General features: G+C 50.6%; 1 protein-coding gene across 2 annotated transcripts in view; it reads right to left on the bottom strand.

Moving 5' to 3' along the window:
* Nucleotides 1-1488: 1488 nt before the first annotated feature.
* Galnt18 (polypeptide N-acetylgalactosaminyltransferase 18) overlaps nucleotides 1489-16868 on the bottom strand; it is a 346719-nt gene continuing 331339 nt past the window's right edge. For both annotated transcript variants that reach the window (XM_027942359.3, XM_027942360.3), the window contains 2 exons: nucleotides 16328-16492; nucleotides 1489-1916 (listed from right to left, as the gene is read on the bottom strand). In XM_027942359.3, the coding sequence (XP_027798160.1) occupies nucleotides 1770-1916; nucleotides 16328-16492 (312 nt within the window). In that variant the 3' untranslated portion in view covers nucleotides 1489-1769. The remainder of the gene's footprint in view (nucleotides 1917-16327; nucleotides 16493-16868) is intronic.

The raw sequence follows: 16868 nt of genomic DNA, 5'->3' as shown, positions 1-16868 counted from the left end.
GCAAGGCATAGGCAGCACCTGTGACCCCCAGGAGCCTCTATCCTCTTGAGGGCTCTGAGTCCCCATACTAACCTCCCAGTTGGTGGCCATCAGGTGTGGCCAAGGCAGGCAGATGTCTGGGTGTTTTCTCACTGATCTGCCATGGAGCCCATGACATTCTTTGGGGGAGTTAAACATAAGCTTCAATGGGAAGCTGTTGGGGCCCCTCCAGGTGAACCCTGTGCTGGATGGGGTTCTCGGGGCACAAAGGTGATTTCAATCCCTGGGGTCCCACAGATGCAAGATGCTTCTCTGTGCACATCAGTTTTCAACTACAAATTACCACTTCAAAACAGGTGACAGGTGGGGCTGGAGGGTCCCTGCGAAAGAGGCCCAGGTAACGTGGGAGAGGTGAGCAGGACTGAAACCTGTCCAGAGAGGGCTTCCTCTCCTTCCTTATCTTAGAGCCTGGCATGGGTTGTTGCTCTGCTGTGTGCCACGAGGGGTTGTTCCTTGATCTAAAAGCAGGAGTCCCCACATCAAAGAAGGAACTAGAAGCTTTTGGAGTGGCCAAGTGTTGAGCAACAGGCTTCAGCAAGGACATTCTACCATTGGGTTTCCAGGCCATACCCAGTGCTGACTGAGCCATGGGTGGCATTGTGTAAATGTCCTGAACCCCCGACCCCCAGCACCCCAGAATCTGATCTTATTTGAAAATAGGGCCTCTGTAGAGGTAATCAATTGAGAACTGCTGCCCACCAAGAGAGGACCGGTGTCCTGATAAAGATGGAAAATTTGGACATGAGAGACAGATGTATACAGAAGGTGGACAATAAAAACACAGGAAGAAGATAGCCCTCTAAGGCAAGGAATGTCTAAGGCTGCCAGGAACGGGGAGAGAGGCATGGAAGAAGCCCTCAGGAGAAACTGACCAGTCAATGCCTTGATTTTGGACTTGTCACCTCCAAAACAGTGAAATGATAATTTTCTGTTGTTTAAGCCACTCAGCAGACACTAATACACCATGATTTATGGAAGGGGCCAAACTGGCCTTTGCAACTGGACATAGGCAAGTGTCATGACCCAAGGGCTGGGCAGTGGACAGCTTGGAGAGGTGAAGAAGGTGACTTGGTGTATTGAGAAGAGGGCAGTGTGGCCTGGGGCCCATCCAATGATGGTCCAGGAGTCATTGAGTAATGGCCACTTCTCTGGAAATGGAGAACTGAGGCTGTCTTCCAGGGAGGGCTCTGCTGTGCATGGGAGAGGCAGGAGGGACCTTCCCTCGGGACCTGAGGTCCTGGTGCCCTGCTAGTCCCCACTTACAGACTCATAAAACAAGCTGGCAGCGTGCCCAGCAAGCGCCCACTGTTTGTAGGGGTTTAAAGTCTCCTTTTCTCAGAGACGTGAAGCAGGAAGGACAAAGAAGGACGCATCTTTGACCGAGAGAACTCTGAGATCAAAGGAGCCAGGTGTGAATCTCCACAGGGCAATGAATAACCACAAAAACCCTTTTCTTAATCAATTGTACTTTATTATCAGTTATAAATATTTTCCATTTGTCCCCTATATACAGTTGCAAAATAGTTTATGATATTAGACCCTCACCCATCATTCAGCATCTTTCTATAAACTCCATGAAAATTGAATAGGAAGTAAAAAGCTCTTTGGGGGGGGGGGTATCCCGCTAACCTGGTTTCCCCAGACTCCAAACAACCCCACGTGGACAGCAGGCGACATTGCAGCTGGTGCTACACAGTAGCAAAGGGTGGGCCGAGGCAGCTCTGGGCAGGTCAGGATGCCAGGCTCCTCAGGACGTTGGTGATGCTCCAGTGCTGGCCCGAGCACTTCTGCAACACCAGCTGGAAGCCGAACTCCATGTCGCTGTTCTCCTGCAGCTCCAGACAGCGCTTGGACTTGCGGTTCTGGATGGGGCCTCCCTAGGAGCCAGGGTGGACAGGAGGGTCAGAGGGCATAGAGACAACTCATAGATAGTCAGGGAGCCCAGTGGCCAGTGGGGGCCAGAGCGGTCTGTGTGGCATGGGAGCCAGCATTCCCATGAGACCTCAGGGTCCCTCGTCTCTGATGTGTTTCTCCTCCCAAAGACTGAATGCGTGCCTCAGTTTCCTCACAGTGCCCTACTTCTGAATTGTGAGGACAGAGACCTCCCTGTCCCAACTTCTGTCTACCTGCCTGGTCTGTGGCACTCTGGTTTGCTCCTATAGCTCCTACCCTGGGCCTTGGCTCTGTTTTGGAAAACCTAGTTCTTCAGGATCCCCTCACCCCCATCAGCCTGCATTTGAACATCCCCAGAGGCCTGGGTCCTCCTGCTCCTAGGACCTCTGGGGTTATTAGTGCTGGCCTCAACCAAAATCAGGCCCTTGGACACTGTCTTTGAGACCATTAGACTTCCCAGGTTCTGGACATGCATGGTTAACCCCGTTGTTATTGGTGTTTCAGAATGTTCTGTCATCCTAGACGCTTAGGATGTCCTAAAGTCCCTAGAAGGAAGTGATGCTGTGCTCCCCAGAGTGGCCCTAGAGCAGCAAGGAGGAAATCGCCACCTTCTGTTTGTAGTGACATCCTCGAAGGGCTCGGGCCCTCTGGGGCTGCCAGCTGTGAGCCTGGTGCATCAGCCTGGACTGTCTGAGCACCTCTATTTCCACCAAACTGTGCCCAGCTGGACTTGGCCTCCCCATTGGGTGGAATTGCTGGGCGGAGGGTGGTCCTGATGAGGGGGCACTGGAGCATATATAGCCAAGCTCACCTTCTCCCTGAAACCACCCCTGTGCATCCCATCTTGGCAATCACCGATATTTATGTGGGAAACCTGGACATGGTTTATCCATCCTCTCCTCAGCATCCAGCTAGGCACCAGTCCTACCAACTCTACCTCGCTTATATCCTGTGACTGTCCTTTACCCCTCTCCCATCATGCTTGCCTTGGTTCTGGCCACTGTCAACTCTTACCTGAATAACTCATAGCCTCCTGAGAGAGCTCCCTTCCAGCTGCCAGAGGTGGGCGGTGGTCATCTCTCTAAAGTGCACGTGTGACCCATAGGACAGGCCCGGCTCTGCAGCTTGGCACAGAGCCCCTCCTGGTGTGGTGCTGCATCTCTCTAGCCTCATCTCCGAACCCTCCTCTGCTCCCCCTCTCCTGCTGCATCCATTCCAAGCTCCTCGCAGTTTTCTGAACCCATGTCCACTATGCCAGGGCTCCTGGACTGTGAGCAAGCTGTGCCCAGCCTGGGGTCTGTCTCCATGCTTCCACAGCAGGCTGAGCCATGACGGTTTCAAAGCCCAGCCCCTGCTTGGTCTCCTCCAGGAAGCCTTCCCCACCTCACACCCTGCCCCCTCCTCCTCTAGTCCACCCATCACGCTTGGCACTCTTCATCATGAGCCTTCTCACTCATAGTGGGCAGTAGGAGAGGGAAATGGTAAACACTTGTGAAAGGAATTCATCCCCAGCCAGCCACAGCCATCCCCATGGCAACCTCTGACACCTCAAGAGAATACGAGAGACGCTGTCAGTATTATGTCCCCCGTGACCCAACAATTCCATGCTCAGGTTGGTATCTAATAGGTGTGCGTGCACCAAGGACACAGAGAAAAAACTCCAAGCTGGAAACAATGCAAGAGTCTATCAAGAGTAGAAGGAAGCCAGGTGAAGTGGTAATGCCTGCAATTCCAGTAACTTGGGAGACTGAGGTAGGAGGATCAAGTTTGAGGTTAGCCTCAGCAACTTAGCAAGATCTCTAGGAACTTAGATCCTGTCTAAAAAAAAAAAATGAAAGGACTGGGGATGTAGGATGTAGCTAAGTGGAAAAGGGCCTCTAGGTTCAATACTCTCCACCAAAAAAAAAAAAAAAGGAATAAATACCACATGGTATATTCTCATAATGGATTACTATATAGTAATGAAAACAAACTAGAGCTACACGTGGTAAGGATAACTCTCACAAATATAATGTTGAGCAAAAGAAGCCAGATAAAAAAGAATACGTGCATAATTATCCTTATGTAAACTTCCTAAAAAGCAAAATAAAACATGGTGTTAAGTCAGGATGGTGGTCCCTTTGGGGAGAAGAGAGAGGGAAGATGATTGACAGGTGACAAGCGCAGGTGCTTCTGGAGTGCTGGCAATGGGCTATTTCTTGACCTGGCTGTTGGTTACCTAGGCATTTGCTTTGAGCTGAACCTGTATTTTGCACACGTTTCTGTACGTATGAGTGTTATTCTTCAATTAATAAAATCAAAGCAAAGACTCCAGCTCCCTCAGGAGGGGCTTTGAGAAGCAGGTGAAGGAGGCAGGTAGGGAATGAGGAGGTGGAGGCAGAGGGGTGGGGCGTGGGTGCCCGTGCTGGGGAGGGAACGTGGCATTCCCAACATCTAATGTGTGAGCGATGGCCCAGATCACAGGAACCTCTTCTGAAGTGTCCAGGTGAATAAAGACAGTCGCTCTCCCTGCACCCTGCACCTGGGGCCTCCCCTGGGAAGAACCGTGACTGACAGCCTCTATGGCAGAGAGATGGCAGAATAAAGAGAAGCCTGGACAGTGTGCTCCTCTGGGACCACAGGTGCGGGCTCTGAGAGGGCAGAAGAGGGAGCGGCCATCAAAAAGACCAGCCCCCTCTCCCATCTGCAGGCTGAATGGCGTCAATGCTCCAATCACGGGATCATTAATCTCTGCTTGGCACCTCTAGAGAGGAAGAAGGAACCCTCTGAACAAGCACCTTCATCCCCAGGGGCTCCACCGTTGGGCCAGTCTCCTCCTGCTGGACGTCACAGGGACATCCACCAAGGGGCCACAGAGCCTCCTGAGGCCTCCACCCCAGGTCCGCTGCTCTCCCCTCCCCACCTCCCTTCAGTCTGGGCTTTCCACACGCAGCCTCCCCAGCGCCTTGTGGGACAACGTGTGTAACTTTTCTGCCCCAGGGCAGCCAGGCGCCCTCTCTTGGATGAGTTCCCGTTGTTGGGTGTTGCTCAGGACCGACCTCAGAATAAGGGCCACTTCCTCACTCACACCAGACAGGAAATAGGTTCCTTCAACAGGGCTAAGGGATCGGCACTTTTGGTGGCCATACCTCACCCATGAACATATCTGGGATAGCCATCGAGGGCACCTTGAGTTGTTTCCTTAGAACCCGAGGTCCCCTGAAGGTCTCCATCTGGGTCCCTCACAGGCTGGACTTCTGGAGCCAGAGGAATCCCCTGTGACACTTGCTCCAGGCAAGGTCAGCCCGTTGCTCTGCCAGTCCAGTTGCCTATGGCTTCCATGTCAATCTGCTGGCCCCATAACCTGAGTGCATCTGCCGCCCACACCTGACTGGGCCAGGTCACTGCTGCTTCTTAAGTGGACCTATAGCCAGGCTCCCCGCCCCTCCAACACCTGCCATCCCTGCCGTCTGTCTCACTTGAGGAGGCTGGGAGCAGAGCTCAGGCAGGGCGCCCCAAACCAGCCCTGCACTTTAAGTCGCATGGCCTGCTGGGATTCAGGCATGAGGCAGAAAATAGGGGTGCCAGGCCAGGACACCCAAGATGTGGCGTCTCCTTGCTATCTGCTGTGTGCTCCTGACTAAGCCTCGCGGCTATCCGGTTTCACTGTCTGTGAGGCCACAGGATAATTTCTGATGAGAAGCCTGTTGATGAGCTATAAAACAGTAAAGGGACATGAGGCTGCTCACAGCACCAACGTGAAGGCTCCAGCAAAAGGGCCCACACACAGAAAGTGGGGCCGGACCAAGCACTTGGCCACTCTGCTGGAGGTTCTGGCTGCTCGGCATGTCCTCAGGGCCCAAGCCAGTCCTTGCCAACAATGAGGCTGCTTCATAGTTTCTGGACCATAGAAGTTCGGAGAAACTTGTCCAAAACAGAGGAGGCCACAACCCCCTCCTTCCCCGCCAGCCACTTAGGCACATTCTTAGCCAATGCGCCTGCCTTCATTGGGGGCACCTTGCCAAGGCCCAGAGGAAAGGGGAAGGTTGGGGCAGAGGGCTCTGAGAAGTAAAGTTCCCTTCAGAGGCTCTGACATTTCCCAGGCCCTACCCTGCCCCACCCCCCATGCACCCTAGAGGCAGAAAGCATGTGACCCCAAGGCAGAGACAGCCAGTGTGGCCTCTTAGAAGGATGTGGAAGAAAGGGATGGGGCTAAGAGCAGTGAGACTATCTGGGGCTGTCAGGGAGGGCAGCGTAGGAAACCCAGGAAATCTCCCTGCCTGGAGGCAGAGAGAGGAGCACCTTCTGGAATAGGGTGAGCAGCCCTGGAGTGTCCCTTGGGACCATATCTGGGGTATGGAGAGGGCAGCCAGGTCCCCTTTTGTGCAAGAGATGCCTTCCTCCTCAGTCCTCCCTACTCTCTCTGAACAAAGTCCAAGCTCTCTCCCTCTCTCTGAGCAGATCCCACTTGCCAAAATTGCAAAGAAGTCTTCTTTTCCTGCAATCAATGCCCTCCGGGCAAGATGGGCACCTTAGGAGCAGACTGGCATTGCTACCCTCTGTACCTGTCCCAGCTGGCTCTGTGTTGGAGATAAAAGTAATAACCACTGGTGCTTAGTTACTATCTGCCTAGCCCTGATCCCAGAGCTTCCTGTGCTGATCCTCCCGCATTCCTCATAAGAACCCCGAGAGATGGAGACAGTAAGAATCCCTTATTTACAGGACTGGAGATGGAGGCTCAAGAAGGTGGGAGACTTGCCCAGCCTACAGTGGCACAGCCAGGGTGGGAGTCCAGGGTGTCTTCCCCCTTCCCTGTTCCTCACTCACTAGGACAAGGGACCAGCCCCACACCCCATCCTCAGCAGTCATGGGCTAGAATGAGGGAGCTGGTGGTACCCAGCCCTGGGTGGAGGAAGCTCCTAATGAGCTTCCGGGGGCTCTGGGGACTACTGGTCTGCTTCCTTTGATGGCTCTCCTTCCAGCCACCTGGAAAATATTGAATGAGTGTCTCCCATGCACCAGGCTCAGTTCCAGGCTGCTGTGATGCACTGGACAGGAAAAGATCTTTGCTTTTGTGGAGGAGGCTGTCCTCCAGGAGGGAGAGCAGGTGATATATTCCACGGTGTGGTAGAAGGTAAGACTGTGCACAAGATTGCAGAGCCAGGAAGGGCATTCAGGAGTGCTGGGGAGCAGGGGCGGGCCGCCATTGCAAGAGGGGGTCAGGTGAGGGGGTCAAGCAAAGAATGTGCTGGAGAAGGGGAGGGACCCTGGGGACTTGCTGGGAGGCACGTTCCCATACCAGCAGGAGCCTGAGCATTCAGGGAGCTCTAGGTGTGCAGGAGCAGAGTGGGCACAGGTAAGGAGATGAGATCCTAGAGGTAAGTGAGGTGGGGCTGGCTGGCAGGGCCTCATGGGCCACTGAACAGACTGTGGCTTTGCATCTGAATGACAGCGCTAGCCAAAGCAGGCCTGCTAACCAGGTTACTCTGGGTGCTGTGTTGGGCTAGAGTGCTGGAGGGAGGAAGGAAGCAGGTGCACCTGTTGGCAGAGCTCCAGGCCCAGCCCACAGCCTCTGGACCAGTCCCACGGCTCTGAGCCTGGGGTTGGGGGCAGAGGCCCTCCTGCCCCTCTCTCTGGGCAGGCCTGCTGCCTGGTTTACCAGTCCATTTGTCTAAAGCATTTGTGTAATACAACTACAGGATCTGGAAACACAATACTTTTAATTAAAGAATTTAAATAAGGGCAATTAAACCTGGCAGGAGAGAAACCGCTGCACACAGAGAGCTTAATTGGAATGGAAACCAAATTAAATATGGAAGTAGCAGTAAAAAAAAAAAAAAAAAAAAAGGAAGTAGAATGTATAGAATTAAGAAGGCTAATAATAATTCCTAGACATGGATTCCCAGCCCCCAGCCTTGTTCCTCCTCCCACGGGCCTCTCTGGAGTACTTACTGCAAAGGACCTGAACAGAAACAAAGAACACAGAATCTTTTCCTGGCCTTGGTCATGTGGCCCAGGAAGCTGCTGGGCCTCTCTGGATTTCTATCTTCTCATGTGCAGAAGGAGACAGAGCAGTCTAGGACACTCTGTGTCTCAGCAAAGCACACTGACTGTGCAGATTGGGGCATGAGGAAGCCAAAGTCCATGAGCCTCTTGGGCATGGAGGAGCAGATCCCAGATTATCACACAACCAAGCAACTCCCTGCCTCAGTTTCCCCAAGTATGTATCAGTAATGGCTATGTGTGAGCCTGTGAGCACCAAACTAGTCCTGTCCCTCATTGGATAAAAGCTGGGTAAACAGAGCCTGGTGTTAGAGTCACTTGGGGGTTTGTGAAACTAGACCACTGTCCTGATTCATTTGGTCTGAGTTGAGGTCTGAAAATGTGCCTTTAAAGTTCTCAGATTCTGTTGCATTGGTGGTACTGGCCTAGGGCCACCCTTCAGGGACCACACAGGAGCCAAGATCATTTTTCAGGAAAGTCCTGAGCCCAGTACTGTCACCTGCACCCTGAGGGAAGCTTCCAGAGCATCTGGGCTGAGCTCAGCTGGTCTCACGGGCAATCAAGGTGGTCATAAGAAGGTGGTGTGTGTCCTGACTCCTGGATTCTGCAGACTTCTCCACCTGTTTCGGAGCTCCCCCTCCACCTTCCTTGCTAATTAATTTTCCTCGGGCAAGCAGCCCAGTGGGTCTTTGGCTTTAAGCTCAATGAGCTCAGAAGTTTCCAGGTTAAGTAGTTAATGATTAGTAATCAAATACTTTAAAGCAGGGGTGGGATGTTAGGGCTAGTTAAAGAAACCCTAAGATCAAGTCTTTTTTGTAGAGTAAAGTGGTCTTTCTGTATGATGAATATTCAATACCCGGTTTATTCGATAAGCACTTGGGTGTTTTCTTTCTTAAAGGGGACTCAGGTGAGTCCCTAAGTGAGATTCTAGATTCTGCCTTAGACTTGCAGGCTGGAGATGGGTGCAAAAGAATAGGTACAGAGTGGACATGGAGAGGGTGGGATGGCCAGGGAGAGTCTGCTGGGAGGCAGGGATCCAGCCAGATCACACACCCAGACACTAACTTGGCAGGGAGACCTCAGCCCCAAGCTCCCATTGCAGAAACCAACTGGCTTTCTAGAGGTGAGACAATGCCACCATAGTAGGACGGTCTAAAGGACAAATGCCAGAGTCAGAATTTCCAGGTCTGACTTTCGACAAACTACTTAATCTCTCTGTGCCCCAATGTCCTCATCTGTGAAGTGGGGATAGTTTTCTAAGGGTCTTATAGTACTGCCCTGGTTTTTAAGGTAATATTTACAAAATGGAGTAGTGCCTGGCACACAGTAAACACCGCATAAATATTTGATCAATAAATTTTAAAAAACCCATTCAGTTCTAGGAGCAGGGAGCTGAGCCATCGCATCTGGTCCCTTCGCTGATCCCTGATCTCGGAGGGAAGAGGAGGAGGTGGAGGGAAGTGCTGACGGCCATAAACTGAAAATAACTAAGAAAACATTCAGGGCCCACACAAAGCATTGCCAGTCCTTCAACGCTGGACAATAGCACACTTGCCCCTCCATATGACATGGAAATAAAAAGCGGTTTTATTCCAGAGCCATAACGCAATACTCCATTAGAGTCTTTTCTTTTCAGCACAAAAGGTTCTGGAAGTTGGCCTTGCTGACAGCGCTGGGGAACTGGAGCAGGAGAAAGTCAAGGACTCCTCCCGTGCGAGGGGGAGCTCTCCAGCAGGATTAGTGGTGCTCCTTGGGAATGTGTTCTGCAAATAGGTTTGTGTTTGAGTGGGTTTCTCATCTTGCATCAAATTATCAAATTAGACCCCGCAGGTCAGAGCCAGCTGTCCCTGGACAGGCTGGGACCTGGGCTCTGCTCTCTTCCAGGCCTCTCCCCACACTCCCAAACCTCTTCTTTCCTGGCATGAACAGGCCTCTCTGTTGCTGTCCTTGACTTTCCCCACTTGGAAAAATTCACATATGCTGTTCTGAGGACGAAGCCGGCACAGAACCTATGATGTGGCCAATGCCTGGGTGCCCTTGGGCTCCCAGAGAGGCCTTACTAATGCTTCCACCAAAAGCCCCAGAGTTGGGGACATCAGGAAACACATGCTGACATCATGTCAAATCCTCCTGTTTAAAAAATGTTCATATAAATTTGTACTCTATACAATATGTGTATCTCTTTAATACATAATATTTCTACCTCCTTCCCCCAAATCTGAAGTTGTAGGAAGAAGTGCACTTTAGATTTCTTTTTCTTTTGTTTGCAGTGAGCGTGCCGGCCTCTGAGAATACTCTATATAGATAGCATTGTTTGCCTTTGGACTTCCTACAAACTTAGACCTGGCACACAGGAGGCCTTATGATTTATCGAATTTTTAAAAAGGACTCCTTCACGCGATCAACAGCATGCGAGGTGCCTCCTCTGTCCCAGCTTTCTGATCAGTGGTGGAGAAAGTTTGGGGCCCAGCTGCCCTCCAGTCTGTTGGTGGAAGAGAGGGACATCAGGTGGGATAATGGGCAATTGCAGTGAAGATCTTCATACCAGGGTTCAACTCCTTCTCGAATTCATGGTGCTGAATTCAGGCTGGCCCTGTGGGATTCCTCAGGGTAGGGGGGGTACTCCTCAGGGTTTGCAGTTTAACCGAAGGAGCTTAGAATTACAGTTTCAGAGTTGGTAAGCTCTTAAAAACACCAAGTCCAACTCCATTGAGTCTTGGAGTGTTTGCTGGCTGGTTGGTGATCCCGGCCCCACCCCGAGCTGGCAAACTCATGGGGCAACTCATGAGGAGCAGCCCTGCAGAAAGCCCTTTTTTTGAACCTCTTGGGTCCTCCCTCAGATGTGCACAGGACAAGTCAGCCTGCTTGATCTTGCACAAGGCAACCCTTCACATACTTGAAGGTGGAGCTCTGAGACCCTGAGGGCTTTCTGGTCTTATGTAGTCCCAATCCTTCCACTGTGTATTCACATGTGTAGGAGCAAGTTGGAGCTTAGAAGACACTGTCACAACAACATCCTTCCTAGGGAAAGAACTCCTTCAAGGATGCCTTTCAAGTGGGACTCCAACATTTGCTCAATCATTCAGTCACAGAGGGTGTCTCCTTACCACTGAGGCATAGTCCATTGCTGGGCTCTGTGGTGAACTGCCACAAAGCTCTTCTCTGTAGTAGCCTAATATCTGTTTCCTCTCTCTCCCCTCACTTGTTCAGGGGTCATTGACCAAATGCCTCTCACTAACACTGCATCCCTGCATTCCAAAAAATCCCCCCAAATTCCAGTGTGAAGGGAACTCTCAGAAGACATATACTTAATTCATATGAATTTAGAATCCTGGTGGGTGGTCAGTTTGGGGAATTCTTTAATACAGGTGGAGTTATAAGTTAGAAAAATTATGGAAGGCCACACCACCTCCTCTCACATCAATGAAGTTGCATCTGGTGCCAATATGGGAAATGTTGGCTATTTAGAGATGGATGTGTTGATTGAGGGGTCAACTGACCATCCACCAACCATTCTGCAAACCCCCAGGTGGGCCTGCAGGGGTGGTCCTGGATTAACAAACCCAGCTGCCATCCCTGAATCCATCACTATGTCCAATAGACCATTGAAATGTTTCTCACTGTGCACCTCCACTGCTGCCTGGTCCCCATCCCCATGGCAACCAAGTCTTCCCATCCTGGGGAATGATGGAATGGCCTCCTTCTCAGCTTTCTTCCCTGCCTCTAGACTCTTTCCTTCCAATCCACCCTGCATACTGCAACCAAGGGGATCTTTCAGGCCCTACCAAGGGAATGGTTTGCTATGGTTTGTATGTGGTCTGTTCACTCAAGTGTGGCAATGTTGGGTGATGGCACCTTAAGAGGTGGGGCCTAGTGGGAGGTCCTTAGGTCATTGAAGGTGTTGCTCTCTGAAGACATTGAGGTATCTACCTTGGGACCCCGAGTTAGTTTTCATAAAGGCAGATTGTTATAAAACAGAGATCCTGAGCCCTGAGCCATGCTCTGTTTTTCTGTCTTCAGATGTGGTTTCTTCCCCTTACATATGCAAGCTCTCTGTCTTTTACCATGGTGATGTCATAACTCCATGATGTCTTCACCAGTGCCTTGGAACCTCCAGAACTGTGAATTAAACAAGGCTTTTGTTCTCTATAAGTGTCCGGTCTCAGGTATTTTGTTATAATAATGAAAAACTGACCAATACAAAGATCTACCATTTAAGAACCTCCCTTAGGCCCTCCCTTGGCTTTAAGGTGAAGTTCAAACTCATTGGAGTGGATTTAACAACCTCACCATCTGTCCATCTCCCTGGCTCTTAGCTTTTCTCTCCTGCAGGACCCATCATAAACTCTAAATTCCACCCACACAAAACAGTGGATCCATAGTTCTCAAATATACTCTGGCCTTTCATGACTTTGTCAGGGGAGAGCCTCTACTGGGATGTTCTCCTCCCTTTCTATGCCTGGGAACTGTCTCTCCACCTTTCAGGATCCAGATCAAATAAGCCATGCACGTGAAGCCATCCCCGAGTTCTTCAGGCAGAGCCAGTCACCCCAGGCTCCCAGAACACCACATACCCCTCTGTTTCTGCTCTCATCAACTGGTTTTGTTGTGTGTTTACATGCCCATGAGTTCCTTGAGGGCAGAGGCCATGTCTGATTCATATCTGCATCCCTCCTGCCAAACCCCTGTGCTCAATAAATGTTTGATGAACGACTGAAGGAAAGAATGTTCATCATCAGAAAATTGCTCATCAGGGCCTTGCACATCAGCATCGCCAGGAGATGCTTTCATCAAATGTGGCTTCTCAGTGTCAGTATCTAACACTGCCCTGGTTCAGCCTGAAGCACTGGAAATTTGGAAGAGCTCACAGAGGTGAGAGGAAAGGCATTTTATTTGTTAAACAGAAAATCAGGGTATGAGACAGAACTCTAAGCTATGCAAATGTCTACTTTTTTTGTAGGCGAAACTAGGAGAATCACACTAGATTATTTTGAAATTAATTCAGTCTGAATGTCTGTGGAGCTTAAATGTGGTCCTCAGGAGAGTAAATAATGCATAATGTGAAACCAGAAAGGAGATTCGAAATGTTCTCAGTAAAAGTTCCTTCCAGCCTAACTTTTGTAGTAGAACATTCTAGCTGGTAGGATCTCTATGTAACTTGCAAAGATTAAAACATGTTGCAAGAAAATTAGCCCAAGCATAAGATGAACTGTTTAAGAGGCTCCAGGCTTCCTCTGGCCTTGTCAAGAGCAAATTCTCATCAACGAGGTCTTGAGGACGGATTCCAGGTCGCTTGATAAATATTGATCATTTTGCATGAAGCAAAAGTTGCACAAAAGTTAATTATTAAATATCAAATGAGAGCGACTGCTCTGGGTTTGCAAATTAGGAATTTAAAAATATTACTTCCAAATAGTTCCCTTTGGTAGAAGGATCAAAGATGTGGTTGCCAAGGCACTCTGGGAGCTTTAATTAGACGTATGCAAAAGCGGCTGAAAACCGCCTAGGCCCCAGAGCGCCACCCACAGCAGGGCTTGCACAAAGTGTCCATTCCAGCAGGAACCTGTGGTGCTTCCTTGAAATGAGGGAAGGTGAGAGATGAATTTGGAGATGTCTTTGCCTCCAGGTTCACAGATAGGGCTTTCCTTGCTGATTCCAGAGTCTCTGGAAGAGCAAGACCTGTCAAGGGCTGAGAATGTACTTCCATCGAGAATGCTTATAGCTGGGTGACACCAAGTCCCGAGAGCCACAGGTATACTCCCAGCTGGGCTGTGGCTTGCAGGGGCTGTCTGCTCATCTTCCTCCTCCAGTGAGCTGAAGCAGCACACCTGCCCACCACAGGCCCTCACAGCCACACCTGTCACATCGTATCCAGCCCATATCACCAATGCCTGAGCTCCTTGGGTGGGCCTCAGAGGCCACCCTGAGAATTGGCCTTGGGGGCCATAGCCTGGCCATGACAGCCTCAGGGTCATGGTGGAGAGGGAGGAGAGAATGGCTAACATTCAAACTGCATTTCAGTCTCCCTCTGCCTTCATCTGACTCTTCCCCTTTCTCAGATCTTCTCTTCAAATTCAGCTCCACAATCTCTACCAGAGGAAGCTTTTGAAATCTCAGATCTAAAGATGCTGTAGGGTTGTGCATCCTCACCTTCCACGGAACCAGCTCCCCCAGTTCCTGTGGCCTCCATGACCTGACCCCTCTGGGCTCTTCTCTGGCTGCTCCCCATACTGCCCTCTAGGACTTGGCCACACCTGAGAACCCTGATGTGACCTGGTTTTGTATATGCTGTTTTCCTCCCTGGAACACCCTTCACTCCTTCCAAATGGAGCAGGCTCCCACATACTCTGAGCATTCCAAGTAAAGTACTGGGTTTTCTGAGAAGCCACCAGTCTTGCCCCACCCTGTACCACCATCCACTTCCTGCACTGTGCCATTCACAGTCCCCTAGGAAGAAGTAAATGCAGACGCCCAGAAGGTTTGGCTGAAGGCAAAGGCCCCATAGACCCTCATGTGACCCCCAAGGCCCTGTAGTCTCAACCGTGAAATTCATTTCACCCTGGTGAAGTCAGCACCAGCTCAGCTCCTAGGGCCTGGTGTGTCCCTTTGTCTTCCTGTGGCCCCAGCCTGCAGGCCTACTTTGCACCAGGCCTGAGCCAGGAAACCACACCATTCCTCACCAGCGCGCATCTAGCCAGCCTCCGAACCACACGTCTCCCACCTCCCTCTGTCTCTCAAGTTGTAGGAACGAAGCGGGGAATGCAGCCCCATCCTGTTCCCTCTGGGCCAGAAACCAGGCAGAAGAGTTACCCATAGTGGGTCAGCAACAGGCCACAGCTGGGAGCCTGAGGTTTTCGGCTGGAGAGGACGGTGGGAGAAAAGCACAGCCCAGATTTTCACACCTCATCCTGATCCTGGCCTTCTTCCAGTGTCCTCCCATGATTAGAAGTATAAAAAGGAATTTGAAATGTTCTGTGATCAATAACCAACAGCAGCATCTTGAGTGTGTTATATCTTCTCTGTGCCTCAGTTTCCTCATCTAAAAATTCAGGGTAATGATACAGACCACGTACAGTGATAAGGATTAAATGAGTTAATATACACCAAGAGCTAGTGCCCAGCACCCAGGAAGCACTATAGGAATGCAGCTGCTATGGGGACAGGCCTGCAAAATTTACAATACATGGTAAAGGTTCCACAAACAAGAAAGGTACAGGGGCAGGAGTTATGAATTTCCTGTGCACTATTCTCTTTCACTGGACTCCCCAAATTTGCAGGTCCCGCTGAGACTCACAAAGCTGTCACATGCACCCTCTATCTATCAAGGAAGTGCTTCCAGTGTGACACCCTGTGCTCCCTCTCCCCTCAGCTTGTGGGGTTACAGAGGCCTGGCTTGGGCCCTCACTCCTGTTCTCTAACTCGCTTCTCAATCTATGGCCTTGGTTTGAATTTGCTGCTCATTATTCTTCATCCACTTAGGATCTGACTGAGGGTCCCTAAGTCCTTTGATTTCTATACCCAGACCACAGGTCCAAGGTGCCCTGGCCCCCAGCGTATGAAGTACCTGGGGTCTCCACTGTGGGGGAGAGTAGGTGGATTCTAGGAATGGAATCAAGGTGTGGTCAACTCACAAAACTCCTGCAGGGTCTGACAGCCCCTTCCTCACCTGGGAGGCTTGAGTCAGGGGCCTCTGGCATTTAGTTTCATGAGTACAGTTCCTCAGGAACCCCCGGAGGTTAGGAGAGGCAAAGGTCTCTTTAAAGCTGGACATCTGGATCCCTGGGTGTCATTTTATAATGGGGAGATGCAGTGGCCAATGAGAGCAAGAAGTCAAGAATGGGCCCCAAACTGATGGAGGTGGAACAAAGGAATGAAATGCCTATGGTCACTGATGTGGGGACTGCTCTCATCATCTGACTCCAAGACACCACACTGCAAGGACACCTCATCTCATAGAGTGACTCCATGTGGGGAGGAAGGCAGGGAGTCACAGATCAGAGCCACGGTACTGTGGACACCTGGGACATTGGGTCTTCAGCTGTGAGAAGGCACTTGTGTATCAAACAGAAGCTTTAAGGTTACAACCCAACTCTGTCCCTTTCTGTGTATCTTTGGGCATGTGGTTCACCTCTCTGAGCTTGTGTCCTTGTATCTAAGTTAAATAAAATTAAGATAAAACAACTTCCCTCAGAGGCAATATCAAGGGTCAATGAGCTAATGTGCGTGAAACCTCTGACACATAGTAGGTGCTCAGTAAAATCCCCCAGAACTGAACTGGCCTGAAGTCACAGCCTCGGTATTGTCAAAGCACCCCTCCCCTCCTATCCTCCACACCTCCCTGGCCCCTGAGGCCACTCCCCTGGTGCATCTGCTCTGTGGGGTGGCTGAGGCTCTCTCCCTCTGGGGCTGTTACCTGAGAGAACTGCCAGTGGAGCTTCATCCTCTTGGCTTTGGCGTAACTGCACTCTATGAGCCGAGGCCGGCTGTTGACGTCCACCAGGCACCGGTTGTCGTCATCATCCACCGTGGGGCTCAGGACACCCACGTGGATCTGCTGACTGCTTGTGTAGTACACATTCTAGGGGGGGGAGAGAAGGAGAAATAACGAGGTTAAATGCCCACGGCCAGAGAGATGGGAGGGTTGATGATGACTGTCCCCAGCAGCTGGCAAAGAGGTCTCAGTTAGGGATGACCCTGGATTTTTTATATCCAGTGGTCTTCAAACTATTATCAATTTCAATGAACAAGATAAAAAAATCTTCTTACATTCTGATCCAGCATAGCATTTGGCCCACATATAGAACTAAAACAAAGTTTTCAACAAATAAAATTTACCCTTACTAGGTAGGATACACTCTGATATTTTCTATTCTCTTTTTCCATTGAAAAATATTGACCATAACCTTTTGAATTGATTTCACCACCCACGGTTAAAAAAACTCTTGAATCCAACA

The sequence above is a fragment of the Marmota flaviventris genome, chromosome 9 (assembly GCF_047511675.1).
Source record: "Marmota flaviventris isolate mMarFla1 chromosome 9, mMarFla1.hap1, whole genome shotgun sequence".
In the NCBI taxonomy this organism is placed as follows: Eukaryota; Metazoa; Chordata; class Mammalia; order Rodentia; family Sciuridae; genus Marmota; species Marmota flaviventris.
The sequence above is the reverse complement of the archived record's forward strand: the minus strand, read 5'-3'. Positions and strand labels throughout refer to the sequence as shown.